Genomic DNA, 27696 nt, shown 5'->3' with positions numbered 1-27696 from the left:
TAATAACTTCAACTCAGGTCACCATCTCATGGTTCTTGAGTTCAAGCCCCATGTCGGGCTCTGTGCTGACAGCTCGGAGCCTGCTTCAGATTCTGTGTCTCCCTCTCTCTCTGCCCCTCCCCTGCTCACTCTCTTTCTGTCTCTCAAAAATAAAATAAACATTAAAACAATTTAAAGAAAAAAAAAAAAAGGAATTAGTGGATGTGGCAGTTGCCACAGCCTTAAACGATGGGTAGCACTGCATCCTTAGCAAAGAAAGAGGGAAAGGAATTCCCGGCAGAAGAAAAGGCTCAGAGGTGACAAAGAATAAGGCAGAGGTTAGGCTACGAGCATCTCATCAACTTAAGTCCTCCATGAAACTCTGGCTGAGGCAAGGAGGAATGCAATATTCTCTTTTCTTGGACACCATTCTCAGTAAAGAGGATATAAACCTAAAGGGATAGAAGCCATTGAGGGAAATCCCATTGAGAACAAAGTCAACTCAGAGGGAAATAGGGCCAAGAAATGATGAGAAGGGTGAGACTGAGTCCTCCTGGCACTGCTTGAACTCCTGGATCCATCCATGCCTGAAGCCATACTCTGTACTCTGCACTCTGCAGTTGCATGCACCCACAAAATTCCCTTTATTTGCCTAGACTGTTTTAAAATCCATTTCTCTTCCTTGCAACTCAGAGAATCTTGACCAACACAGTTTAGGACTAGTGAATAAAGGGAACCTGGTTAGTGTTTGGGAGGATACAGTAGGAGACATACGGTGTGTATGTTGTGAGGTTACTAATTACATGCACTGTCAAAAAAAGACAAACGCAAACAATTGTCATGCCACCAAAAAAAAAGGGCATAAACCCAGTGACCAAGGGAAGGGATAAGATATCCACCAATTGTCTAACAGGCCAGAAAGTAAAACGTGAATGACGGCAAGGAATACAGAGGTTCTGTTTACGAACACCCACTCCCTCACCCCCCCGCCGCCCACATGTGGCGGTCCCTCCCTCTGCACCACGCGAATGACGTCAAACACACACCAGCCACAGGAGGTAGAGGGCAAGGACGACCTGCAGAGGGGCTGACCAGATCATGTTGATGTACGTGGCCAGGTCCATGAACCTCTGGGCATCCACGGACATGAGGTTGACGATCTCCCCGACCGTGGAAGACCTTCTGGCTGAATTGGTGATCACCAAGGCCTGCAGGACAAAGGAGAGAGGAAGAAGGTGAGGGCGGCAGGAGACAGCCTGGGGCTCACCCTCCAGGCCCCTGCGAAGGAAGAAGACAGCTCAAGAGTGGAAAGCCCACTCTCTTTTCTCCTCCCTCGCTGCCTCGTCTGTCCCATCGCAAAGCTCCCGCTGTTACCAATGACATTCACTGCCTCGCCCTGACTTCTTCAACATGGAAAGGACCCCAGAGATGGCCTCAACCAGGGCCTCACACACTTCAGGGTGCACACACATCACCCGCGAAGTTACTTACAGTGTGGTTTCAGATTTGGTAGGACGGCGATGGAACCTGGGGCTATGCATTTCTTACAAGCTCCCAGATGATGCAGACGCCATTCGTCTGCAGAGAACACTCAAGGAGCAAGGTCAAGGTCAGGGCTTCTCAACTTTGGCATTACTGACATTTGAAGGTGGGTATTTCTCTGTGGGACCAACCTGTGCGCTGTGGGGTGTTCACCACATCCCCTAGATGGCCTCTACCCACTAGATGGCCCCACCCCCAGTTAAGAGAACCAAAATTGTCTCCATACATTTTCCAAACATCTCCTGGAAGGATAAAATTATCCTGGTTCGCAAACATGGTTTCACACTATTACCTGGGGAGTTTAAAAAACATTGGTGCCCAGGTCCCACCCAAAATCAGAGATCCTGATTTTGTTTGTCGATGGTGTAGCCTGGGGACCAGGGGTTTTGGAAGGTCTCCAGGGGAGTCTAACTTACAGACAGGGCTGAGCACCAATGACCAGTCCACGGTTCCTGACTGTCTCCTAGGCAGTCTCTTGTCAACCCTGCTCAAGCAGTGTCTTTGCCCCAGAAGCTAAGAAATGAAGGAACCAAGAAATTCCTTTAAAGCCGGATGTACAAGGGCGCCTGGGTGGCTCTGTCGGTTAAGCATCCAAGATCAGCTCGGCTCATGATCTCACAGTTCCTGGGTTTGAGCCCCGCATCGGGCTCTGTGCTGACACTGCACAGCCTACTTGGAATTCTCTCTCTCTTCTCTGTCCTTCCCCAACTTGCACGCACTGTCTCGCTCTCTCTCTCACAATAAATTAAAAAACAAAAACAAAACCAGCTGGATGTGTACAAATCCTATGTATTCCACTATCGAGGGAAAGGACGTCCTGCTCAGTGCAAATGGAGAGTTAGAAGCAGCCCAGAGTATCAACAGCAGAGACAGGATGTGAACCCGGATTTTCCCACGTCAGGTGCCACCTAAGAAATTCAGCTACGCAGGCGCCTAGGTGGCTCAGTCGGTTAAGCGTCTGACCCTGGGTTTCGGCTCAGGTCACAACCTCACTGTTTTGTGAGTTCAAGCTCCGCATCAGCTCCCAGCTTCTCTCTCTCTGCCCCTCCCCTGCCCACGTTGCTTTGGTCTCTCTCAAAATAAGTAAGTAAACTTAAAAAATTTGAAAAATAACAAGAAATCCAGCTGCCCGTGGCCGACCCGGCCCCAAGCAGATGCCCCACACCCACGGCTGAAATCAGCTTTGCTAAGGTCTCGCGCCTGATGGGTCAGTCCCCGCCATGTCACAGGGGCCACCCTCACGCTGCCGCTCCAGAAGCCGGGCTCGGCATCCCCACGGTGGTCCTGGGAGGGGCGGGAGAGGGGGGCGAGCCGGCCAAGCCCCCCCCCCCCCCCCCGCAGGGTCTGGGGCCACGGCCGGGCCCGTGCGCCAGGCCTGGCCTCACCCACCTTCCGGTAGACGGCCCCGATGACGGCCGTCTTGATCCTCATGCCGCTGACGAAGCAGATGTGGAAATACTGGTGCAGCACAAGGGTCTGGAGGCAGGCGCTGACGAACAGCAGCGCCGTGTAGAAGTAGCCCTGCCAGTCCGGGGCCTTCGTATCGTTCACGAAGTTGATGAGCAATCTGCGGGGCGAGGAAGGAACGCCGTGACGCATGCGGCAGGGACTTCAGCGTCTGGACCGTGTCCGGGCCGGGCGGGGCGGGCGCTATTCCTGAGTGTTACGCTTGGGAAAACAGACCCGGGGCGGTGACGGGGCTGCGCGGGTGGCCTGAACCTGCTCCCGACGGGGCGCCCCGCGCCTCCAGTCTCATCACCGGATAGTCACCCAGAGGTGACCAAACAGAGACTGTGAGAGGTGGCGTTAGCAAAGCGGAGAGAAGGGACGTGTGGCCCCAAAGAGACAGAAAGAGACAGGCAAACAGAGAGAGGAGAGAAGGGAGCTCCTCTCTGACTTTCTGCTTTCAGGCTGCAGTGCGACACGATCTGGCTCATTCTGTTGTCCTTGGTTTCCACAGATAATCCTCTCTCTTGCCTCTTTCGGCTTCAGGGAAGCCTGGTACGTTTCTGTTCCTTGCAACCCAAGTGGCCTTAGCTTGGATGGTATTCGAGCAAAGCATGAGGCAAAGCGGGTCAGGGCAGAGAGGCTTGGCTTCAAGCCCACGGGGCCAGGCCACGTGACCCCAAGGCAGAGGTTAGGGTACCGTAAGTTAAAGGTCAAGGACACAAAGACTCATGCAGCGGGCAGGGAAGGGGTCTTACTTTAAGATCTCCGGGCCGGCAAACATCATCAAGTCATGGAGGGCCTTGAATAAGAAGCTCATGAGGAAGTAGGGCCCGAAGGTCTTGTATAACACCTTGAACAGAGACGGCTCCCGGCCCTTCTGAGGGGACTTGACAATCAAAACCTCGGCCTCCTCGTTCACGTCCACCTGGGAGCTCCCTTTCGGCTTGGCGGGATCCTTGGAGGAGTATGCGATCTTTGCCTGCTGCCTGGAACACAAGGAGTGTGGAGCGGTTCTGGGGTCTTCCTGAAACTGGGCCGGCCAGCCGCGGGGAGGGTCAGGGCACCCCACCCCCTCGGGGGGGGCCCAGCCAAAGAAAACCAGTCACGGCGGAAAGGCGGCCGAACATGCTGGTTAGGAGTACAGACGCAGGCTCCTGGCCAGCCAGCTCTGTGACTTCGAGGTCAAATGGCTTCACCATTTTAGGCCTTAGTTTCCTCATCTGCTAAATGGGGACACAGGGACGAGTCTACCCCACAGGGCTGTTGGGAAAATTCAGTGTGTTCATATATGTGAAAAGGCACTGAAAAGTGCCAGCCCCACCGTAATGTACAGATTCTATGCAATCTCTGATCAGAATCCAAGTTGACTGACAAGCAGATTCTAAAATTCATATAAAAACTTGAGGGACCGAGGACAGCCAAAACAATCTTTAAAAAGGAAATCAAAATTGGAGAATGCACACTTCCCAATTTCAAAACTTAATCAAGATAGGCATAAACACACACACACACACACACACACACACACACACACACACACAGAACCACAGACACACACATTATCAGTGGAACCAGAAATAAACCTGACTGATTTAGGGTATCCACAGTGTCAAGACTGTTCAACAGAAAAAGAATAATCTTTTCAACAGGTGGCACGGAGAAACCAGACAGCCACGCAAAAGAAGGAAGGTGGACCCTTAGTTCATTCCACGTACAAAAATCAACTCGAAATGGGTCAAAAAGACCTAAACACAAAGCTACGACTATAAAAATTCTTAGAAGGAAACATGTGAAAATCTTCATGACCTTGTATTTGGCAATGGATTCTGAAAAATGACATAAAACGCAGACGCAAAAGAAAAAAAACGATAAACTAGACGTGGTCAAAATTAAACACGTTGGGGGCGCCTGGGTGGCTCGGTTGGTTGAGCGTCTGACTCTTGATTTTGGCTCGGGTCATGCTCTCCAGGTCGTGAAATCGAGCTCCACAATGGGCACGGAGCCTGCTTACAATTCTTTCTCTCCCTCTTCCTCTGCCCCTCCCGTGCTCGTGCATGCTCGCTCGCGTGCGCACGCACTCTCTCTCTCTCTCCCTCTCAAATAAAACATTCAAAAACATGTTGTGCTTCAAAAGACACAATTAGGAAAGTGAAAAGACAACCCACAGAATGAGAGAAAATACTTGCAAAGGAAATATCTGATAAAGGACTCGTAACCAGAGCATGTAAAGAACTCTCACTACACAATAAGGAAAAAAAAAACCCCAATTTCAAAAAAGACAAAGAAGATACGCAAATGACCGTGAATTGCTGCTTGATCTCATTAGTCATCCGGGTAACACAAACCAAAACCACAGGAAAGATATTACTTCACGTCCACTCGGTGGATCATCAGAAAGTCATATAATGCCGAGTGTCTGCAACCATGTGAGAAACTGGAACCCTCACATTCGCCCCGGTGGAGTCCCCTTCTACTGGGAAGAGGACAGGGTAGAAACAGTGGAGTGCGGGCCACTTCCGAGATCAGGTCACGGCAAACACAGTGGCTTCCGTCTTGCCCTCTCTTGTGTCGTTCACTCTGGGCAAAGCCAAGTACCACAGGAGGAGGAAATGGGGGAAGATCCCATGGTGAGACGCTGCAAAGAGCCAGCACTGACTTGCCAGCCACACGCAAACTAAAAGCCCAGTCAAGCCTTCAGATGATGTGTGGCCCCAGCTGACCTGCCGAGCACAACCTCCAGAGATGCTGGGCCGGAACCAGCCTGCTAGCCCACGGCTGGATCCTTAACCCAGACAAGTCGTGTGAGATCGTAAACGCTGGCTCTCATCTTCAGCTGCTACGCACGGGGGAATACATTACACGGCGAGAGACACACACCCCAGCTCCCATCTCCCAAATTACAGTGGGCTCCACCCCGAAATACACGGCGCATCCTCACCCAACCCAACTTTTGTGATTTGCAAACTCCTTCCATGGCGGGAGGACACTGAACAGCGCTCAACCGCAGAGGACTCACATTTGTCACATCTATGCCACATCTGACCATTTATACCACCTGCCGCTTTCTGCTGGAGACCACAGCCCTCCAACCCGCCCTGGCTGGCTCCCCACCCCCCAACCCCCAGGAAAGGGTCAGAAACACGGGAATCTCCTCCATGCTCCTGGGTTGACCAGGCGCGGGTCCTGTCCGTCTCCCTCCTGGGATGTGTGCGGACATCCATCCACCCTTTCCATGTGCACGGCCTCTGGCCCATGCAAGCGACCACCCCCTGGGCCTCCTCCCTGCTCGCTCATTTCCTCCCACTCTTGTTCCCTGACAACCAAGTCCCTGCACAGCAGCCAGAGGGAACTTCCTGATAACAGATCATCCCCTGACAGCTTCCACTGCACCCAGAATAAAACCTAAACTCTGGTGAAACTGCTGTAACCAATTACCACAAACTTTGTGGCTTAACGCAGTACAAATGTATTGCCTCGTGGTTCAGGGGTGGGGGGGGGTCAGAAATCTAAAGGGGGCCCACAAGGTGGCCTTCCTTCTAGAGACTCTAGGGGAGAATCTGTTGCCTGGTCTTTTCCAGCTTCCAGAAGCCACCTAGATTTCTCTGGTTTGTGGCCCCTTCCTCCAATTCAAAGCCAACTACAGACCATCCTCTCTTTCTCTCTCCCTGACATCCTGCCTCCTTTTACAAGGACCCTGGGGATCCTATCAGGCCAAGTCCCTTTGCCGTGTAAGGGTTTGGGGATCAGGACACGGACTTCTTTGCAGGGGAGATATATCCCTCCACCAACCCCGTTGTCAATGTCACCACACAAGGTCTTTCCTGCTCCCTTTACTGACCGCCCCCAAAGCTGGGATTCCAGCTAGGAGTTTCAGAATTTTCTTTAGCACACGCAGGCGTCCTTGGCAAGTAAGACAAGAGGGCCAGGCAGACAGGAAGGGAGTGGCTCGGCCCTCTCCGTTCATTCTCTGCACCACTTCCTAAGCAGGACCTGACCCTGGGCCTGTGTGGGCTGCTGGTGACCCAGGGCTGTTTCCGGAGGCCAAGAGACAGGTGCCAAAGGGTCAGGGAGAAGGTCTTGGGCAGGCAGAGAAGGAGGAAAGCTCAGGCCCGGGTGGGAGAGGTCAAGAACAGTGGGAACGATCAGCTAAGGCCAAGCCAAGAAAGAAAACTATCCAGCAAAAAAAGAGGCCCACAGAGGAGGCGGGCACTCCAGGAGGGGAGAGGAAGCAAGTAGGGCATCTGTGAGCTCAGGCTGGGAGGGGAAAGGAAAGTTGGAAGGGAAAGGTCTGAGTCAGGAGAAAACTAACTGCCCAGGAGCAAGGGAACCAAAAGGGGTGGAGAGGCTGAAGGCTCAGAAGAAAAAGGGACTTTCTCTGTGGATCGGATTCCAATGTAGGTAGAGATGCCCATCAGTCACTTGTCCACTAATGAACTAAACACATGGCTCTGGGCCAACCACTGGAGACAGCCCCACAGAGCCTCATGTGAAAAAAGGATTAGCAATCATGACTTCTCAAGACTGTGTGAGGGGTGCTATCACGGGGGGCTTCCCGGAGGTGACGTCAAAGCACAGACACGCAGGATGAGAGAATGGGGAGAAGAGGATGGGCAAGGCCTGGAGCTAAGGCTTTGAAATGAGGTTTGGCAGCCCTTCCCAGAACACCAAGAACTTCAGGGTAATCTGAACGGGACAGGGAGCAAGCAGCCTCACCGGGGCTGGAATCAGCCAAAGAGCAATGAGGAGCTACAGATGACTTTGTCATTCATCTTCAAGGCTTCAGGAGAGGCCACATCTCAAACTTAAAACAGTCTCAGCTCAGGGCTCCTGGGTAGCTCAGTTAGTTAAGCGTCGGACTTCAGATCAAGCCATGATCTGGCAGTTCGTGAGTTCGAGCCCCATGTCGGGCTCTGTGCTGACCGCTCAGAGCCTGGAGGCTGCTTCAGCTTCTGGGTCTCCCCGTCCCCCCGCTCGTGCTTGCTCACTCTCTCTCAAAAATAAACAGTAAAAGAAAAAAAAAGTGTTAGTTCGATTAAAATTTGCACATTTTCTGGATGTACTCTGAACATGGTGTTTGACCTGTAATAAATACCCAATCGAACACAGAAGGGCAGACTTTACCTACAACTGCAGGGAACGGATTTTACAAACCTGATGCACATACTCACTCAGAGGGAACATTACACAGAACAGTAGTTCTGGAAACCACAATGGGCGTGGGAAACACCTGCACAGCCCCTCGAAACTTGTAGCCCAGGCAGGATTTTAAATGTGTTGTTTACGAATCCAAATGACTCAAGATCTTTCCCCTACTCTCCTACCCTTTTCTAGTTTTCTGTTTCTTGAATGCTTTCGGTTCCTCAAAACCAGAGGTTCTCAAAGAGAGGGTTGTTTTGCAAATTCCACATTCTCAGTCAATGATGGAGCCAGACAGCAGACCTTCTGTGACGGACAGAACTTCAGTCCCCCGCCACCCCCCGAAAAAAGATCCCAACAGCAATGGGTGTAGCTTGAAGAGCTTGCCTGAAATGACCTAAGCCCGGAATCTAACTCTGTTTTTAGACATAAATCCACATTGTGTAGTGTTTTATGGGGTTTTGTTTGCAAATTTAAATATACCTCAAATTTTTTCAGGAACGCAACTATTGTTGACATTAAGGGAACACTGCATTTTGTTCAGAACTTTGTCAAGTGTTGGCCACCACTCTGTAAAACGTCTTCTGTGAGGGTGACTGACACTGGTTCTGGAGATGTGGAGGGAACAGCAGCTGTCACAGAGCATCCTCCACAGTGGGACAAGCGGTGACTCTCCGTTCTGTTCTTCCAGCGTGCACCTGAGCATTTACTCACTGAAATACATGCCGTCTCACTACAAATCGCTTGTACTTCAGTTTTTCTTTCGTGTTGAGGGAGAGGGGCGCCTGGGTGGCTCAGTCTCGTTAAGCATCCTACTTCGGCTCAGGTCATGATCTCCACCCCCGTCGAGCTCTGTGCTGATAGCTCAGGGCCTACAGCCTGCTTCAAGTTCTATTTCTCTCTCTCTCTATGCCCCTGCCCCCGCTCACACTCTGTCTCTCTCTCTCAAAAATAAACATTAAAAAAATAAAATAAAAAACAAAGTCTAATAAAAGCATTTTGCTAACTTAAAAAATTTTAGATATGTGGGTGGGTTATTTCTATTGATATATTACCTTAAAGTAACTGTATCAGTGTTAGAAAATCTTTTGTTCTCAAGGCAGCAATGAGTCTGAAAGGTTGAGAATCACTTTTCAACATGTGTATGTTGGTGCTTTGTTTTGTTTTTTTGTATTTTCTGTTGCATTTCTTTATAAAACAAAGACAATTGAGCAAAATACTCAACCCCATCTTTATTTAATGTTTTTTTAGATTTACTTTTGAGAGAGAGAGACAGAACGTGAGCGCGGGCGGGAGGGCACGGTCAGAGAAAGACACAGAGACACAGAGTCCGAAGCAGGCTCCAGGCTCCAAGCTGTCAACACAGAGCCTGATGCGTGGCTCAAATCCACGAAACGTGAGATCATGACCTGAGCCGAAATCAGGAGCTCAACCAACTGAGCCACCCGATCTTTAAACACTCTGATTTTTTTAATATATTAGCTTTACTGAAGTATAAGTGCTGTATGATAAACTCCACACACGGGAGTATACAATTTGGTCAGTTTTGACATGTAGGGATACATGCAACTGTGAAACCGTCAGCAAAGCCAAGATTGGGAACACATCCATCACCCCACAAGGTCTGCTGGGGCCCCTCTATAATTTCTCCCTCCCACCTGCATCCTGTTTCCTGGTGAAATGGAGAGGCCTTGCTACAAAAGGCCACACCGAGAAATTCCAGCTCAGAACAGGACTCTCCAATCGCCCACCACTTCCACAGAGGTTACAGGTGCCAGACCTGGCTTATGCCTCTGGAAGCAGAGCGAGTGACCCATCTGCCAATGACCCAGGGCGTTGAGCCCCCGTGCTGAGAACCCCTAATGGCCAGGGTATGAAGACAGCCAGGGACGCCCCTGGGACGTGGCCCACGATGGAGCCTGAGGCGCCAGCTCTCGCCTCGCCCACCCAGGCAAGATGGGAGCGCCCAGCCCGTGGCCGCACCCACAAAATAAAGACAACTTGTGCAGTTCCACCTGCCTGCCATTTACCCAGGCCTAGGACAGGGCTGATCGCATGATGCTGATCTCACTGAACCGTCAAAAGCCCTGTGAGTACAAAACAGGGGAGGAGGGCACGAAGGGACTTGAGGGACAGCCTCTCCAAACCCCGAGGGTCTGAAAAGACTACACATGATCAGCAGATATCACATATGCTGAACGAATCCAGTAAGGGCCAGACCGGAGGTAGACAGAGCTTCCTGTGCAAGCCCAGTCCTCCCTCCGCGGAGCCTCCCTGGCAACCTCTCCCACGCCGTCTCCAGCAACCTGCTCATCACGAAGGATGCCACCGGCCAGGGCTTGCAAGGGAAGCTGGGCCTGAGAACCTTCACACGGGTCACGGGCACCGGACTCAGCAGGAGCAGGATGTGCAGAAAACACCTCCCGTCTCACCGTGCTCACCCACAGAGACTCACGCTCAACACGCCTCCCCTAAGAAAACTTCTCCCGTGTCCATGGCCACCACAGACAGGCCACCAGCTCAGAGTCACAAGGTCCTCTGCTGACGTCCCAGTGGCCGATGGCACCAACGTCCCAAATTCCCACCCACCAGTCCAGCCTGACCCAAGACCTATACGCTGGGTGTTCCAGCAACGGAGTGAGGAACCAGACCTCAAGTCCAGGGTTTCTCTCTGGGAGGGCCAACTGCTCTCAGGCAGATGCAACACACCAGGCTGGCCCCATCGTCTGCCAGTGCAACTCAACGACAGGTCCACCGCATAAAAACCACAGGACTGATAACAGCCGCTTTTTGTTCTGCCCCTACAGCCACCAGCTGCTGCCCCAACTCACTCACAGCTTCTCAACCGGCTCCTCTGGACCCAGGGTGCACAGGGCCAACGACCTACCTTAGTATGACAGCCATTTTCCTTTTTTGTTGACACGTGACGTAATGATGTATCAGACAACTGACATGTCTCAGAGTTGAGGAAATTAAAGAATGTGCTGGGGAGGCCCTGGCCTGATTCCCAAAATAACCTGAGAACAGAGGCGTCTGGGTGCTCAGTCGGTGGGACGTCCAACTTTCGGCTCAGGTCATGATCTCATGAGTTCGGGCCCCGCGTTGGGCTTCATAATGATGGCTCAGGGCCTGGAGCCTGCTTCAGATTCTGTCTCCGTGTCTCTCTGTCCCCCTCCCACTCTGTCTGTCTCTCTCTCAAAAATAAACATAAAAATTAATAAATAACCCGAGAAAAGAGGTCACGTGATGGCATGTAGCTTATGTGGGAGGAGCATCGAAAATCGAGGACGCTATGGATGAACCATAATGCAAACTAGAGACTCGGGGAGGATAATGACGCACCAGGTGTAGGTTCATCCATACACCTGGTGGGGGATACTGATAATGACAGAAGCTGTGCAGGTGCAGGGACAGGGGGCTACACAGAACCCCCTGCGCCTTCGGATCGAAAAACTAACGTCTATTTTAGTTTTAAATCCAGCACAGTCGGGGGGCCTGGGTGGCTCAGTCGGTTAAGCGTCCGACTTCAGCTCAGGTCATGATCTCACGGTCCGTGGGTTCGAGCCCCGCATCCGGCTCTGTGCTGACAGCTCGGAGCCTGGAGCCTGTTTCGGATTCTGTGTCTCCCTCTCTCTCTGCCCCTCCCCTGCTCATGCTCTGTCTCTGTCTCAAAAATGAATAAAAACATTAAATAAATAAATAAATAAATAAATAAATCAATAAATAAATAAATCAATAAATCAATCAATCAATCCAGCACAGTCAAAAGCACCCTCGATGGGGGCTTCTCTGGCTGAACACCCGCAGAAGTGATGGGCGTGGTGTATTGAAGCAAAAACACGTAAAACAGCAAGAACACCCAGGAGGCCAGATGCCGTGAGCAAGGCAGGCAAAGTGGGGCGGCCTTGGGGAGTGCGGCTGGGCACACATCTGCTGAGCCAACAGAACCAATCACTGCTCGATGCACATTTTTCTCTCTTCTTTCCTACTCACACTGCCTTCGCTACAGGTACAACTCGTGCCCATTTTGCAGATGAGCAAAAACTGGCTCCGAGGAGTAAAGCAGCTTTTGCCCAGGACCATGAAGTCAGCGAGAGGCGGCAGGAAAGGGGTGGTCAGGTCGTCGCAGAGAGGCTCACACTTACCTTCTGGACTTGGCACACTCCTTTTTCCAGTTCTTAACCAAAACGGGCACGACTTGCTCTGAGGTGTCCTCCTTATTCAGGGACCAGAGGTCAGCGCTCTCCAGGGGCTGGCGGTAGCCCCGGACCATCAACCTGGGGCCAAAACACAAGGGGGAGGTGATGACAGTCTGGAGAGGAAGAGGAGGGTGACCCTCGCTGCCGACACCTGCCATGCCAGCCCGCTCTCCATGCCAGGGCGGCCGAGGGCAGTGCACAGCTGGCAAGAGTGGAATACGTATGGCACATACGGGCACATTAAATGATCACTGCTGGGGCGCCTGGGTGGCGCAGTCGGTTAAGCGTCCGACTTCAGCCAGGTCACGATCTCGCGGTCTGTGAGTTCGAGCCCCACGTCAGGCTCTGGGCTGATGGCTCGGAGCCTGGAGCCTGTTTCCGATTCTGTGTCTCCCTCTCTCTCTGCCCCTCCCCTGTTCATGCTCTGTCTCTCTCTGTCCCAAAAATAAATAAAAAAACGTTGAAAAAAAAAAAAAAAAAATAAAAAATAAAAAAAAAAAAAAAAATGATCACTGCTAATTCTGTGAGGCCGCCCAGGGCAAAACGGCCCCATTTTTTAGAGACACAAACTATTTAAGGTAGAGATCATTACAATCACTCTGATTTGCTTAAAAAATATTTTGGGGGCAGCGGGGGGGGGGGGGGGGGGGGGGCGCCTCAGTCAATTAAGTGTGTGACTCAATTTCAGGTCCGGTCATGATCTTGTGGTTCGTGAGATCAAGCCCTGTGTGGGGCTCTATACTAAGCGTGGATCCTGCTTAAGATTCTCTCTCTCTCCCCCCCTCTCTGCCCTTCCCCAGCTCTCTCTCTCTCTCAAAATAAAATAACCTTTAAAAAAACTCTTTTAAACATATATATATTTTAAAATTTTGGGGCGCCTGGGTGGCTCAGTCAGTTAAGCGTCCGACTTCAGCTCGGATCACGATCTCACAGTCTGTGAGTTCGAGCCCCGCGTCGGGCTCTGGGCTGATGGCTCAGAGCCTGGAGCCTGCTTCTGATTCTGTGTCTCCCTCTCTCTCTCTGCCCCTCCCCTGTTCATGCTCTGTCTCTCTCTGTCTCAAAAATAAATAAACATTAAAAAAAAATTAAAAAAAAATAAATAAAATTTTTGTTAATATTTATTTATTTTTGAAAGAGAGAGACAGAGACAGAGCATGAGTGCGGGAGGGGCAGAGAGAGAGCGAGACACAGAATCCAAAGCAGGTTCCAGGCTGAGCCGTCAGCACAGAGCCCAACACGGGGCTCACACTCACAAACCACAAGATCATGACCTGCGCCGAGCTGGATGCCCAACCGACTGAGCCACCCAGGTGCCCCCCCCCCAAAAAAATATTTTTTAAGGCCAAGTGGCAAAGCATTAATAATTGTCAAATGTGGGTGATGAGTTTATTGAGACTGATTAGACTAATCTTTCTACGTGTTTGAACACTTGCATAATAAAAAGTAAACCTATCACTGTAACTTGCTATTTTGAATTAATACCAAAGTCACAGGAAAATCACGTGAATTGCACAAAGAATCCCAGTCCGCCCTCCGCCTGCTTCACCGCTCCTTACATCTTGCCACATCTGCTGAGCCATTCTGGGTCTCTAGCCATAAACACACACGTCCACAAACACACTTCTTTTCTGAGACACTTCAGACTAGGTTGTAATAGTGTGTATCCCCATAAGGAAACCCACACGCTGTCACAGAAGCCAGAGCACCGTTACCAAAATCAGAAATTTGAGCGATGATGGCAGAGCCCGCAGTCCACATTCAAATTAATGCTCTGACTCTTGGTGTCAGCTCAGGTCATGATCTCGTGGTCTGTGAGACTGAGCCCCGTGTCGGGCTCTGGGCTCACAGCGCAAAGCCTGCTTGGGATTCTCGGTCTCTCCCTCTCTCTGCCCCTCCCTGGCTTGCTCTCTCGGTCTCTCTCAAAAGAAACAAACTTAAAAGTAAGTAAATAAAGAAATAAAACATTAAAAAATTTTAAAAAGCTATTTCTTAACAGTAATTTGAAAGCTACTTAATAAAAAAAAAAAAAAGGTATTTGTGAAAAGTTTATAAAGACAAGGAACCAGGCTTATCAGAGGGGAAAAGGATTCAAATAATCCCAGGTAAGATGCTGACGACGTGCAGGGAAAAAATGTGCCCCAAAAAGGACAAGAGGGGAGCCCATCACACCGCTGTCAGTGGTTGCCTTGGGTGTTTTCTGCTTGTTGATCTATGCGTGTTCTTACATTTCCTACGGAGCACGGGTATTACTTTTCTGCTAGCAAGGGGTCTGAAACAATGCCAATGTTGGTAATTATACCTGACATAAAAAAAAAAAAAAAAAAAAAAGTACCCAAATCTGAAAGCTCAGAGCACAAGGCTTGTAAGGGCCCCAGGTGAAGCCGTGAGCAGAGGTGCAAGCCATTCGTGGTTCACACAACTCGAGTCCGTGCATGTGGGCGCAGGGTCAGCACCTGAGACCCGGGCCCCCGGCAGGCACGCTCGTACCCGGGGGAAGGGTGAGGGAGGGAGAGCACCCGCCTGGCCTTACCCTGTGATCCACCAGAAGGTGACCCTGGACAGGAAGGAGGCACTGGATTCCGGGCAGGGGTTCTAGCAGAGAGAAAACACAGGGTGGGAGGAAAAGAGAAATGATCCGTTAATCTTCTCATCTGGGCCGGCGCTCATGACCAGTCTTCCTCTCAAATGACCAGCAGCCACCCTCACGCCGAGGACTGGCACCCCAAAACTATGTGCAAAGGTGGTACAGTGTGCCACATCCCTGCCCCCTCTTAAATCCCCACCGCGACCCAGTGGCGGTGGTGCTGCCCAGGTCCCCCGAAGTTACCCCAGTCATTCATTCACTCATTCGTTCAACAAGTATTTTCTGAGCACCTGCTATATGCCTAGCACCATGCACACAAATCTGAGCAGACACAATCCCTGCCATCAGGAAGCCCACCGTGCACAGGGGTAGGAATAACACCTGCTAACTTCTCTGCGAGCGAGCTGTGTTACAAGTACTTTATGCAAACGATTTCATCTCATCTTTAGAACCAGCCTACCAAGGAGATAAAAGCACCATCCTCGCTTTGGAGATAAAGACAGAGAGGAACAGACAGATGGGATGACCTTGCCAGGCAAGTGGTGAAAACAGACTATGAGCCCCTAGCAGCGTCCGGAAAGAGCCATTAATCAAAGGATCTTGTGAGCGGGCACTCAACCACAACTGCAGTGAGGATTGTTTCCTGAAGATAGGTCAGTATTACCGGTGGGATCACTGGTATCTTAGTGAGCTCACGGCAAGAGAGCGGATAAGCGGACAGGGGCTGATCTCTCTGACGAAGGTCAAAGAAGGCATCCCCGAGCTGGGCTCTGAAGAGTAGAGGATGACAAGTAAAGGGGAGAGGCAGGGTAGTCTTGGCAGCAAGGGTGTGTGTGCAAAGGCCCCGTGGCAGAAGGGAACACAACCCTATTCCAGGAACTAAGAGGGGGCTGACCAGTCTACACTGGAGGCCAAGTAAGGGATTTGGGTCTTCATCCCAAGGGCAATGGGAAGTCACCGACACAATCCAACAATAATGCAAAGACCAGGAGAGTGATGTCAGCATGGAGCCTCCGTGACCACCAGCAAGGGCCGACTTTCCATTCCAAGCAGATACATGGAGGTCGACATTCTGAAATACACATTTTGGTGAAGGGCGCTCGCCAGGCAAGGATGAGGTCTCTAGCCCTTTTTCAGAGACACAGCACGGGAGAGCCAGGCGAGAACATACGTTGTGCCTTGGTGGTTTTCCATCCAGGCTGCGAGCAATTTAAAAAAAAAAAAAAACACAAAAAAAACCTGTACCTGGCCCCACCTCCCAGAGATTCTGATTAAGCTGGCTGAGGGTGGGACCAGGGCATCAAGTTTTTGTTTGTTTTTAACTCCCAGAGTCTCCTTGGCAAAGGGGTTTGGCAGGAAATATACCAGATAAGTCTGATACCAAGGAAGCTAAATTCGGGTGGAGTTTAAATTTTAAATTAAAAAAAAAAATTTTAATGTTTTATTTAGATTTGACAGAGACAGAGAAAGAGAGGGAGGGAGGGAGGAAGAGCACGCATGGAAACAGGGGAAGGACAGAGAGAGGGAGACACAGTCCAAAGCAGGCTCCAGGCTCTGAGATGTCACCACAGAGCTCAACGTGGGGCTCGAACGCACAAACCGCGAGATCGTGACCTGAGCTGAAGTCGGACGCTTAACCCACTGAGCCACCCAGGCGCCCCAAGACCTGAGAAGCAACCAGAAGTGACTCCGATTAGCCCAAAAAGGGACAGTGTGAGTCACAATCAGGATCCTAAGTAGAACGGACTGAGACATCTGTTTAACATCCATTTAAACATCACATATGTTTAAATACACAATCTCACACGGACGCGGAAAAAAAAGAGCAATTCTCTGGCATCGTGCGTGAAAAGACACAAGTGAAGCAAGCCGTTGTTCTGAGAAGAGAAGATGGGCAGACAACAAGCATTTTCCCACCTTTTCTAAAGGAACTTCCCCACAGGGGAAGTGTCTCTGCATAGAAGTGGTCCAGCTAATATACAAGGAAGGAAGGACAGAATGTTAAGATGTGCCGCGTTGCAGCCACAATGGGTGACTGGAAAACTTGACGAAATCCAACAATTATTATTAATGCTTTCAGGCCAGATAGCAGTAGCAATGGTTTACTGTTTAAAATCCTTCTCTTTCAGGGGCAACCTGTGTGGCTCATTTTGTTAAGCATCCGACTTCGGCTCAGGTCATGATCGCATGGTCTGTGGGTTCGAGCCCTGCATCGGGCTCTGTGCTGACAGCTCGAAGCCCGGAGCCTGCTTCGGATTCTGTGTCTCCCTCTCTCTCCTCTCCCTCCCCTTCGTGTGCTCTGTCTCTCTCTGTCTCAAAAATAAATAAACGTTAAAAAATGTGTTGTTTTTTTTTTTAACGTTTATTTATTTTTGAGACAGAGAGAGAGAGAGACAGAGCATGAACGGGGGAGGGTCAAAGAGAGGGAGACACAGAATCTGAAACAGGCTCCAGGCTCTGAGCTGTCAGCACAGAGCCCGACGCGGGGCTCGAACTCACGGACCGCGAGATCATGACCCGAGCCGAAGCCGGCCGCTTAACCGACTGAGCCACCCAGGCGCCCCCAAAAAATGTGTTTTTTAAGAAAATGCAATAAAAGAAGAACTCTTCTCTTTCACCTACTCTCACTGGGGAGAAGGGCAGACAGCCATTCTACCATTTCTACAACCTTGTGTAAGTCAAGTTATTTCAAAATAACAAGTTACTAAATACGTTTAAAGCCCTGCCTTCCAGAGATACACGCTGAAATGTTTACCTACGACGCGGTGCAGGGTGAAGAGTCCGTGGCAGTTGGTGATACCCTGCTGTCTACGTATGTGCACACGCGGAAGTTTCCATCATGAAAAGCTAGATGAAAAGCTTCCCCAGTGACAGACACGCATCCTGGGCTCCACTCCGGGGCCATGCAGTACCAGGAGTTTCTGGAGTGTCCCAGCCCCGCCTGTGCCAGCGTCACCTGGGAAGCTCACCGAACACGCTGGGCCAGGGTCCCACCCCAGACCAGCTTAGACCTCGGGCTGGGCCCCTGGCCTCAGGAGATTTTTTTTTTTTTTTTAATGCAAATTTTATTTTTGAGAGAGCGCAAGCAGGGGAGGGGCGGAGGGACAAAGGATCCAAAGCAGGCTCTGTGCTGACAGGAGCCAGCCCAACCCGGGGCTCGAACTCATGACCGTGAGATCATGGCCTGAGCGGAAGTCAGACGCTCAACTGACTGAGCCGTCCAGGTGCCCCCTCACAAAAGTTTTAATAAGGAAATCAGACACTGCCGCCTCACAGACCTACGTTCCGGACCCATCTAACACAGAGAAAGTTCCAACTGTGGAACCAGGGCTCAAATCCCAGGGTTGCCATTTTGTACCTGAATGACCTCAGGCAAGTGCCTTCACCTGAAAGCCTCAGTTTCTGAATCTGAAAGATGGGAGCAGGTCTGCCGGCTGCTCTGCCTTCCTCACAGGACTGTAAGGAGGGAGAAGTGAACTGTGTCCGTGGGACAGTGTTGTAAGCTGGAACTTTTCCAACCCGGGGTGGCAACACTATTCATGGAACAGGTGGTGGTATTTGCTCTGTGGGCTGGTGGTGAGCGAGTTATCAGGGAATCTCACATGCACTTCAACTGTAGCCCAATTCTGACGCACCGGGAAAAGCCGGGGTTCCGGCAGGGAGCGGGAGGGGGAGGGGGCACAGCTGGCAATGACTCATTTCTTGAGCAAACATTTAGGGAGGGCCTGCTTATATGCCAGGAGATGGCTATGGGCTGGGGACAGGGCTATGCACGACACAGTGAGGTCCCCACCCAATACCGCTTCCCAGCTTGGGGGGATGAACAGTAAGCAAACCAAGATGCAAATAAATACAGAAGTATAAACACAGGGGGGCACCAGGCTGGGTGGTTAAGCGTCCGACTTGGGCTCAGGTCATGATCTCACGGTTCATGAGTTCCAGCCCCATGTCGGGCTCTGTGCTGACAGCTCAAAGCCTGGAGCCTCTTCCAATTCTATGTCTCCGTCTCTTTCTCTCTCTGCTCCTCCCCTGCTTGTGCTCTTAGTCTCAAAAATAAATAAACACTTAAAAAAAGAAAAAGAAGTGTAAACAGAGAGAGCTGCACCAGACGAAAACAATGAAGGTCCCAGGAGAGAAGGGGGCCAGGGGGGTTGCTTATGTGAGAGGCAACAAACAGCAAGGAGGTGAGAGAGAGGCTCTGAATCCCAGCCCTGCCCCCTACTTACTAGCCGTGACGACCTTGGCCAAGGGACCTGGTGATGTGCTTAAATGAGACAAAGCATGTTACATCCTTAGAACAGTACCTGGTGCGGAGTGACTGTGGGAGAAATGGGATTAATGGGATTAATACTAACAGTAGAAACAATAGTACCATCTTCTATTTCTCGTAGCATCACGGTGCACCAAGCACTGTACCAGATGCGTCATATAAGCGTTGCCAAAGAAAGGCCCACAGGCTGGCTGCTGGTAAAGTCAAGTCTGATGGGTACATGGTGACGCCCACTCATTTACATACTGTCTGCATCTGCTTTTGAGCTGCAATGGCATAGCTGAGTAGGTGCACCTCAAACTACGTGGTCTACACAGCCTAAATATTTACTATCTGGCTTTCTACAGAATAAGCTGGCTAAGCCCTGCTTACATCAGAGCCCACAACACCCCGAGACAGTGGTTACTAAGGCCTAAAACCAGAGCCCAAGTGACGGCCGTTTGCTTCCAAATCCAGTCTTCCTTGAGTCTTACAACAGGACACGGAGCATAGCTGTGCGGGTTACAGACCTCATACAGAGATGCCCAGCTGAGGGGCAGGTGGGGAATGAGACACAGCTCAACAAGACCCCCGAGTCTTGTGCCTTTGAGGGGCTGCATCAGCCTGCAGGAGGCCGGCCGTTCCCAAACTCATCCACCCGGAGGGGGTACAGTGTCTTTTTCTCATTTGCACAGAGACACCGTACAAACAGCAGGGCATTAGGCATCTATGCGCACAGGGGGCTCACCAATCCCGGCATTCTCTCACAATCAGGCAACTCCAGCCGTGGCACAAGAAGGAAGCAATATTGTGACTGCATAATCGAAGGCACGTTCATTCCCTTTTCGCCCTACAAGTGGGGGTCGTACCCCTGAGACTGCAAGAAACGATGGCCCAGAGGGAAAAGAGGAATCCTCACCCCGGCTAGTAAAAATCCCAGCTGCTGCAAGAAAATGCACCCTGCCAAAGCAGTGAGATCACATTATTTACAAGAACGTTTCACAGTTTCTAATTTGCACTCTCCAAGAGCTTTGTCCAATTCACTTCCCCCCTCCTTTGAATCCAAACAGGGATTTTCAGGTTATTTTTTGTTTAAGTTTATTTAATGTTTATTTATTTCTCAGAGAGAGAGAGACAGAGACAGAGCATGAGTGGGGAGGGGAAGAGAGAGAGAGAGAGAGAGGGAGACACAAAATCCGAAAGCTCAGAGCTGGACGCGGGGCTCAAATCCACGACCCGTGAGATCATGACCTGAGTCGAAGCTGGACACTTAACCAACTGAGCCACCCAGGCACCCCGGGATTTTCAGATTATTAGGAGTCATGTCAGGCTGACAGAAGGTCCCCACTGCCAGTGCAGAAAAGGAAACAGGTAAGTTGGAATCTGGTTTCTGGAAGCCCCTATCTGACATAGAAGGCTTTATTTGATAAAAACAACTTGAGCTCTTTTTTACATTTATTTATTTTTTACGTTTATTTATTTATTATTTACGTTTTTTTACGTTTATTTATTATTTGAGAGAGACAGAGACGGCACGAGCGGGGGAGAGTGGAGAGAGAGAATCCCGAGCAGCCTCTATGCCATCAGTACAGAGCCCGACGCGGGTCTCAAACTCACAAATCCCTGAAATCATGACCTGAGCCAAAACCAAGAGTCAGATGCTTAACCGATGGAGCCATCCAGGCGCCCCAAGAACCGATAATGTAAAAAAAAGAAAAAGAAATGGGTTGGGCACTGGATGAGAACCCAGACCGCATTCCATTCAATGGAAACCAAGCAGAACATTCTGATGTAACTCATGAATGGCAACGCTGTCAGTGAGGGGGTTTCCCAGCCTTGGAGGCTGAAGCAGAGCTAACTCCTGTCCCTGCATGTAGGAAGCTTATTCACTGGTCCCCCATTCACCTAGAAAGGAGAGTAATTCAGACAAGCCCTGGATGAAGGCAGAGGGAGAGAGAGTCTGATTTATGCAACATACAGAGAGAGCCACATTCTTTGGCATCTGTATCTGGCACCCAGCGATTTGGCCAAAACCCACGTGGCTTAAACCAATTTGGTACAACAGCCCCAAGCACTGGTTCTTTAAGAGCTGGTCATTCATTTTCTCCCACCAGGCAGTTTGGGGAATGGGTCTTTCAGCACTCTGGCCTTTTTGTCAGAAATGCTCGGGATCCCCGCTCAGCGTTTCTGGTTTTGAATCTTTTAGTCTCCTGCCGGTTACTCGAACTCTGCACCACCCAGATGCCCAGCAGTAAGGGGAGGATGACACAGCCATACGGCTTACAGCAGAGGTTCTCCGACGGGGTCCCCCACTGCCAGCATCCACGGCGCCTGGGAAGCTGTTAGAATTGCAAAGGCATGGGTCCCGCCAAGAGCTACTGATTCAAAGTCTGGGGGTGCTCCCAGGGCCTTCCAAGAGATACACACTCGGGTGTGCCACCCTGAGGAAGAGCTTCTGATCCAGCCTGGTGAACTCAGGCAAGACACTTCACCACTCTGGCCCTCAGTAACCTCATGTATAAGATGAGACTCACAGCCCTGCCTCATCAGGAGGCTTCGAGGACTAAGAAACTTAAAAAGACAACACACAGCATCACTGACTGGCTCTGCCCTCCTCCTGACCCGCCTGAGCTGCTGAGCTGGCTATTTAAGTGCCACCAGCCCCTCCGTGTCCCAGGCACCCTCCTACTTTCAGCCAGAGGGGTCCCCGAAAACACCTGCAACCTGAGCGTGTCACCCACCCCCCCCCCCCACGCTGAGAATCTTCCAACATGGCCAAATCCCAAGTCTTCACGGTGACATGCAACTCTACCCTTGATTTTGCAAGCTCAGCTCTAGGTCCCTCCGAACCAACCAAGCAGGACACTGCAGTTCCCCAAACACCTACAAGGTACTTTATACAGCTGGACCTTTTTACGTGCTGGTTCCTCGACCGGGAGCCCCGTCCTGTCCGGCCTTACAAGCCCGGCCGACGCCTCTCGTTTCTCAGACTCAGGCCTCCCCTCCCCTGGACGCTGGCCCTGGAGCCTCAGGCTGAGTTAGGAACCTCTCCTCCAGCCCCTCAGCCCCCAGCACTTTCCTGCCTCGGAGCCCCACTGTCCACAGCTCTTGGTTTATTTGCCCGGTGCCCCCTCCTCAACGGTCAAGTTTGTTCATTTCAGTACCCAGAGCCCCTCCACCCTGCACCCCTGCACAATACCAAACCACTAGTGACCAACGGCATAAAGGAGAGAAGCCTTAAGAACAGACTTTATGAGGGGTGCCTGGGTGGCTCAGTCGGTTAAGCGTCTGACTTCGGCTCAGGTCATGATCTCGCCGTTCTCGAGTTCCAGCCCTGTGTCGGGCTCTGTGCTGACAGCTCAGAGGCTGGAGCCTCCTTCGGATTCTGTGACTCCCTCTCTCTCCACCCCTTCCCTGCTCATGCTCTTTCTCTCTCAAAAATAAAGACACATTAAAAAATATTTTTTTTAAACAGACTTTACGATGCATTCACAAAGCAGTCCATGTTCAGTGGCTGCCTCTATTGTGTGAGGGGTCAAGACTGACCATGAAGGGCAGGAGGGAACTTTCTGGGGTCCTGGTAGTGTTCTGTAGCTTGATAAGGGCTTGGGCTATTACTCATTTGTCACAACTCCTCAACCGGTAACTTTTACATTCAGGAATTTCACTATGCAAATTCTGCTTTAAGAGAAACATAAAACAGAAGCATATACAGATACTGCACTCTGGCTAGTGGTTTGCATGGTGCAAATGTCTGGGTAACGCATACTAAGTATTTCAAAGTACGTTTCAGATACCAAAAAAATGAGCCAGTTGGCTGGCTGGTTGGCCAGATATGTGATAAAGCAAGTTGAGCACAATGTTAACTGTAGAATCGAACTGGGGAGTGGATGGGTACTCACTTTCCGCGTTCACAGCAAAGTGCTGGGGGAAATATTTCCCGTATTTATGGACAGGACTAAAACTACCTCTTATGCCAAATGAGCTGGGCAGTTTTACATGTGTTTTAAATGTCCTAAACCAATGCTTTTCAACCGTGCACCACCCGTAGATCCTGCTAAAATGAGGCTATGACCCAGCAGGGCTCAGTGGGCCCAGGACTCTGGATTTCTAACAGCACCCGGGGAATGCCAGTGCCGTCGTTCCAAAGACCCCACTTTGAGGAGTGGGGGTCCGCTATATGACCACATTCGCCGTTGATGCCTCCAAGGGCAAAAGGAAACACCTCCCTCCTCTCATGGGCCCCATTCTAAGCAGTAGCCTTGGGGCCAACAAGGATCACAGAAAGGGCCAGACAGGAACCCCAAGAGAGCCCTGGAAGGCTAGATGAGCCGCTCCCAGATTCCAGGCAGCCCAGGGCCTGGAGGTACAGAGGGGAGCAGCCCCACGGAAAAACCAGGGCCAGCACAGCCGTCTGAGTCATGCAAAGGGCACAGGGCCAGCTGGAGAGGAGGCCGACTTTGGTGACTCAGCAGGAGCGAGCCTGGAGAAGCCCAGTGCTGCCAGCTCCCACCCAGGCCCCACCTGCCCCTGGCCACCCCAGGGCAAGGCTGACTGCTCCCTGTGTGCACAGACAACATGTGACTGCGGCTCCGAAGTCAGGACAGCAGCTGGGGCTGGGCTCTCCCCATCTTCTGGGCTCTGCTGTGATGGGAGCCCTGAGGATAATGGAGAGACAGGCAGAGAAAGCACCTAATGGTGTCCTCCTCTCCCTGATCACCGGCCTCAGATCCCAGCACCAAATGGGGCTCAACCCACTATCAAGAAGGGAACAGTGAGGTCCTGAAAGGAGGAGGGACTTGCCTGGGGTCACAAATCTAAGTCCCATAAGCTGATTCCCAGCCTTCCCAGCCTGCACCTCAACTGCAGGTACACGGCTGTTTGCCCACCCGTTCAATGGCTGTCCCCCGCGAGGCCACAAGCTTCCTGCGGGTACACAGCAGACTGCACTGTCCAAAGAGGGCCAGACATTATCTGCCATCTCATGAGTTCGTCTTAGAACGAGACCTGACCGCTCCCCCATCTAGAAGTGGGGTCTGTGTCCCCAGCCCTCGAACCCAGGCTGACTTCTGTGGATGCCTCCATCAACAGACTGTGGCAGGAGTGACACTGTGTGATATCTGGGACTGGGTCGTAAGAGGTGACACAGCTTCCGCCTGGCACTCTCTCTAGGAACACTCATTCTCAGACACAGGCCACCACACTGTGAGATCACCCAAGCCACCCTGACATGGACCGTCAACCCTAGCTGAGGCTCCGGCCAGGGGCCGGTGCTAACCACCAGCCCAGTGAGTGAGAAGCCGCCTTCCCACTGCTACCACCAGGGAAACCCTGAGGGAGAACCGCAGCTGAGCCCGGGCAACAGCCAGGACTATGAAACGTAACAATAAACTACTAGTTTTTTTATTTTGAGAGTGGGAGTGCACAGAAAGAGAGAGGGAGACGGACAGAATCCCAAGCAGGCTTCGTGCTGTCACCATCAGATTTAGGGTGTGAGTTAGGGTCTAACGGTCCAACCATCTCTGTAAGCTTAGACTCCTAAAATTGAATGGTTGGGGACAAGACACAGAGTGTCCCAGTCCTGGGCACCCCAGCCTCCAGCTGCCCCAGTGTGGCAGAGCAGGCCCAAGGCCCAGGCCGCTGGGAACACAGAAAGCACAATGGAGGAAAAAGCCAGCTCTACGAACCACCCTAATGTATGGGCACCCGGGGAAAGAAGAAAAAGGAATTTTTATCCAGATCCCCAGAGGGAACCAGACATCAGAAATTCCCTCTCCCGAGGTGCCTGGCTGGCTCAGTCAGTTAAGCGTCCGACTTCAGCTCAGGTCATGATCTTGCAGACGGTCTGTGAGTTCGAGCCCCACGTCGGGCTCTGTGTTGACAGCTCGGAGCCTGGAACCTGCTTCCGATTCTGCGTCTCCTTCTCTCCCTGCCCCTCCCCCGCTTGTGCTCTGTCTCTCAAAAATGAATGTAAAAAAACATAATAAATTGAAAATAAACAAATAAATGTTTCCTGATGGGGACATGCTGCTGACCAACACCCACCGCCATGCACACAAACCCTGCTCAGCAGGAGACACGGCAGCCACAGACATGTGAGCCCCTCTCCTTTGTGGCAGGCGTGAGCCGGGATCCAGTGGGCGCCCCAGGCGTCGTCGCTGCCCTTGTGAACTTTGTACACGTACAAACACACACACGCGCCCAAGAACACGCTAATGCGCATATGCACACGCACGCGTGAACGAAAACAGATGCATGTGCACACGTACAACAACATGCACATATGCAAACACGCACACCTGTGTTTTTTAGACGTAAAAACTCGGCTCCTCAGAGCCGATTCCCCACAGCTGCCTTCGCCCTCCACGAAGGCAGCCTCAGCCTTTTGATGAGGCTCAGGCCAAACCCCAGAGAATCGCAGCAGCTGAGAACTGCCCTTGCTGCCATTTTGCCAGTTAACAGCTGACTAGCCACGAACAAAGCGTCAAATAAATGCTCCAAAGGTTCCCCTCCCACTCAGAGTAAAGTCCAATGGCTCGCACAACTGCAGGCGACGGTCCCCACCTCTGAGACGCCATGTCTTAGCCCTCTGTGGCCTCATGCTGCTCCAGGCACACTGGCCTTTCCTGCTGCTCCCTTGACAGTCCATGGCAGCTCCTGCCCCAGGGCCTTTGCACTTGCCAACCCCGCCTGGACCACTCTTCATCTGGTATTTGCTCAGCTCGCTCCCGCACCGCAGTGAGGTTTCATGAGGGAGGCCTTCCCTGATGGCTCCTATCAACTCGAAACTGCACACGACCCTCAACCATCACATGCATTTCTTCTCCTTGCTTTCCTCTCCTCCTCAAGATTCACTGCCACCTGACTGATATACACTTGGGTCCAGGGTTACAGACTGTCCCTCCGGCCCACACGACAACAGAAGCCTGAGGTGGGCAAGATCTCTGTGTTAGGCACTGCCACAGCCCTGTGCCCAGACCGGGGCCTGGCACTTGGCACCAGATGGAACGAGGGAGGGAGAAGGAGGGAGAGGGGCAAAGAGGAAGGAAAAGGGGGAAGCCAGGAGGAAGAACGGAGGCAACAGTGGTCAACGGCTATGTTCCCTTTTATTCTGTCAACAGGAAGACTGGTCATTTCTACCGCACCCACTCACACCCACTGGTCCAGAGAAGATTCCTGCTTCCCTCAAAATAACAGAAGAGACTCAGGGTCTCAAACTCAAATCCCTCAAGGGCCAGGGACATACCACGAAAGAAGGAAGCAGACTGTGTAATACAAGAGGGAGTGCTGGGCACCGTGTAGACTAGGGCCGCACTCCTCCGCGGAGCTCAAGTACTGCTGTGGGGGGCAATGGCCCGAATAGTGACACAACTTTTCGTTATTCTAGAAAACCTGCATTGTTATAAGGGGAAATATCTTCATGTTTAAATGTTTTGCTGACATTTTCTAAAATCGCTATGGCAACCAAATGATCAAACCGGCAGGCCTGTAAGACACAGACGTTTACAAGTATGAAGCAGATTCCTTCCTTAAGTCCCCTAGGCACACAGAGGCCTCAGTTTTTCCATCTGTAGAGTGGGAAGGAGGATGTTACCTCTCTCTCTGGGCCTTGGTGGGGTAGGGGGGAAGATGGAACGAGATCCCACGTGGATGATACTGTCACAGAACAAGTGTCTAATCGATGTTAGCTAACATCGTATAATATTTTTCACACACACACACACACACACACACACACACACACACACACACCTGTGTCTCCGATCACACTTACGGGGTCGTGGATGGTTTCAGAGAACAGGGGCGATCGGTCCGAGAAGCAGGACAACACGAGCTGAATCAGCACGAGGGAAAAGTAAATGTAGAAAGTGACATCGCGAAACACGTCAATTTCAGCACCCTAGAAGTGTGGCAAGGAAGGAGGAAGAGAAGGTCACTTTCTGGAAGCAGCCTGCAGAGGCCAGGGGAGCAGGTGCAGACCCAGTAATAAGCTTTCCTGCCCTTACAGAAGAGAGGCAGTCCCATCATGGCGTGCTCCCGGATGCCTGGTGAGGGCATCCAATGTGGCAAAAGGAGGCTCAGGCTTGAGAGTTAACCAGCCCACGTTCAAGGCCTGGCCCTGCTCGTACTGGCCACGGGGTTTTGTCAATTCACTCAGCCTCTGTGCACTTGAGTTTCTCCATGTATAAACAGATCAGTGGTTCTCAATCACAGAGGATTTTGCCTCCCAAAGAACATCTAGTAGCATCTGGAGACATTTCTGTTCACCCTGACTTGGGGTCTGCTACTGGAATCCATGGGCGGAGGCCAGGGATGCCCCACAAACATCCTACAAAGGTCAGGACAGTCTCTTACAACAAAGACATCTCCGGTCCAAAATGTCCATTAGTGCTGAGGCTCAGAAACCCTGTCAGAGTAACTGTCAGCAGTCGGTAAGATTCTTCATGGAAAAAAACCTTAGTCAAGTATCGGGCCCCCTAGGGGGGCAGCCGCTCTGTGAACACCACTCCCCGCTCAGCTCTGGTGCACACTAAAGATTATCTACAGTTGACTTGCCT

At 51.3% G+C, this 27696-nt stretch overlaps 1 protein-coding gene across 2 annotated transcripts in view; it reads right to left on the bottom strand.

Annotated features, from left to right (window-relative positions):
* Window positions 1-27696, bottom strand: part of ABCC1 (ATP binding cassette subfamily C member 1) — a 140581-nt gene that overhangs the window by 64487 nt on the left and 48398 nt on the right. For both annotated transcript variants that reach the window (XM_053894464.1, XM_053894465.1), the window contains exons 5-10: window positions 26913-27038; window positions 14836-14897; window positions 12252-12383; window positions 3726-3956; window positions 2911-3088; window positions 1026-1187 (exon numbers count right to left, since the gene is read on the bottom strand). In XM_053894464.1, the coding sequence (XP_053750439.1) occupies window positions 1026-1187; window positions 2911-3088; window positions 3726-3956; window positions 12252-12383; window positions 14836-14897; window positions 26913-27038 (891 nt within the window). The remainder of the gene's footprint in view (window positions 1-1025; window positions 1188-2910; window positions 3089-3725; window positions 3957-12251; window positions 12384-14835; window positions 14898-26912; window positions 27039-27696) is intronic.

Source organism: Panthera pardus, unplaced genomic scaffold (genome assembly GCF_024362965.1).
Source record: "Panthera pardus isolate Hobbes unplaced genomic scaffold, ASM2436296v1 HiC_scaffold_5, whole genome shotgun sequence".
In the NCBI taxonomy this organism is placed as follows: Eukaryota; Metazoa; Chordata; class Mammalia; order Carnivora; family Felidae; genus Panthera; species Panthera pardus.
Note: the sequence above shows the minus strand (reverse complement) of the source record. Positions and strands in the feature narration are given on the sequence as shown.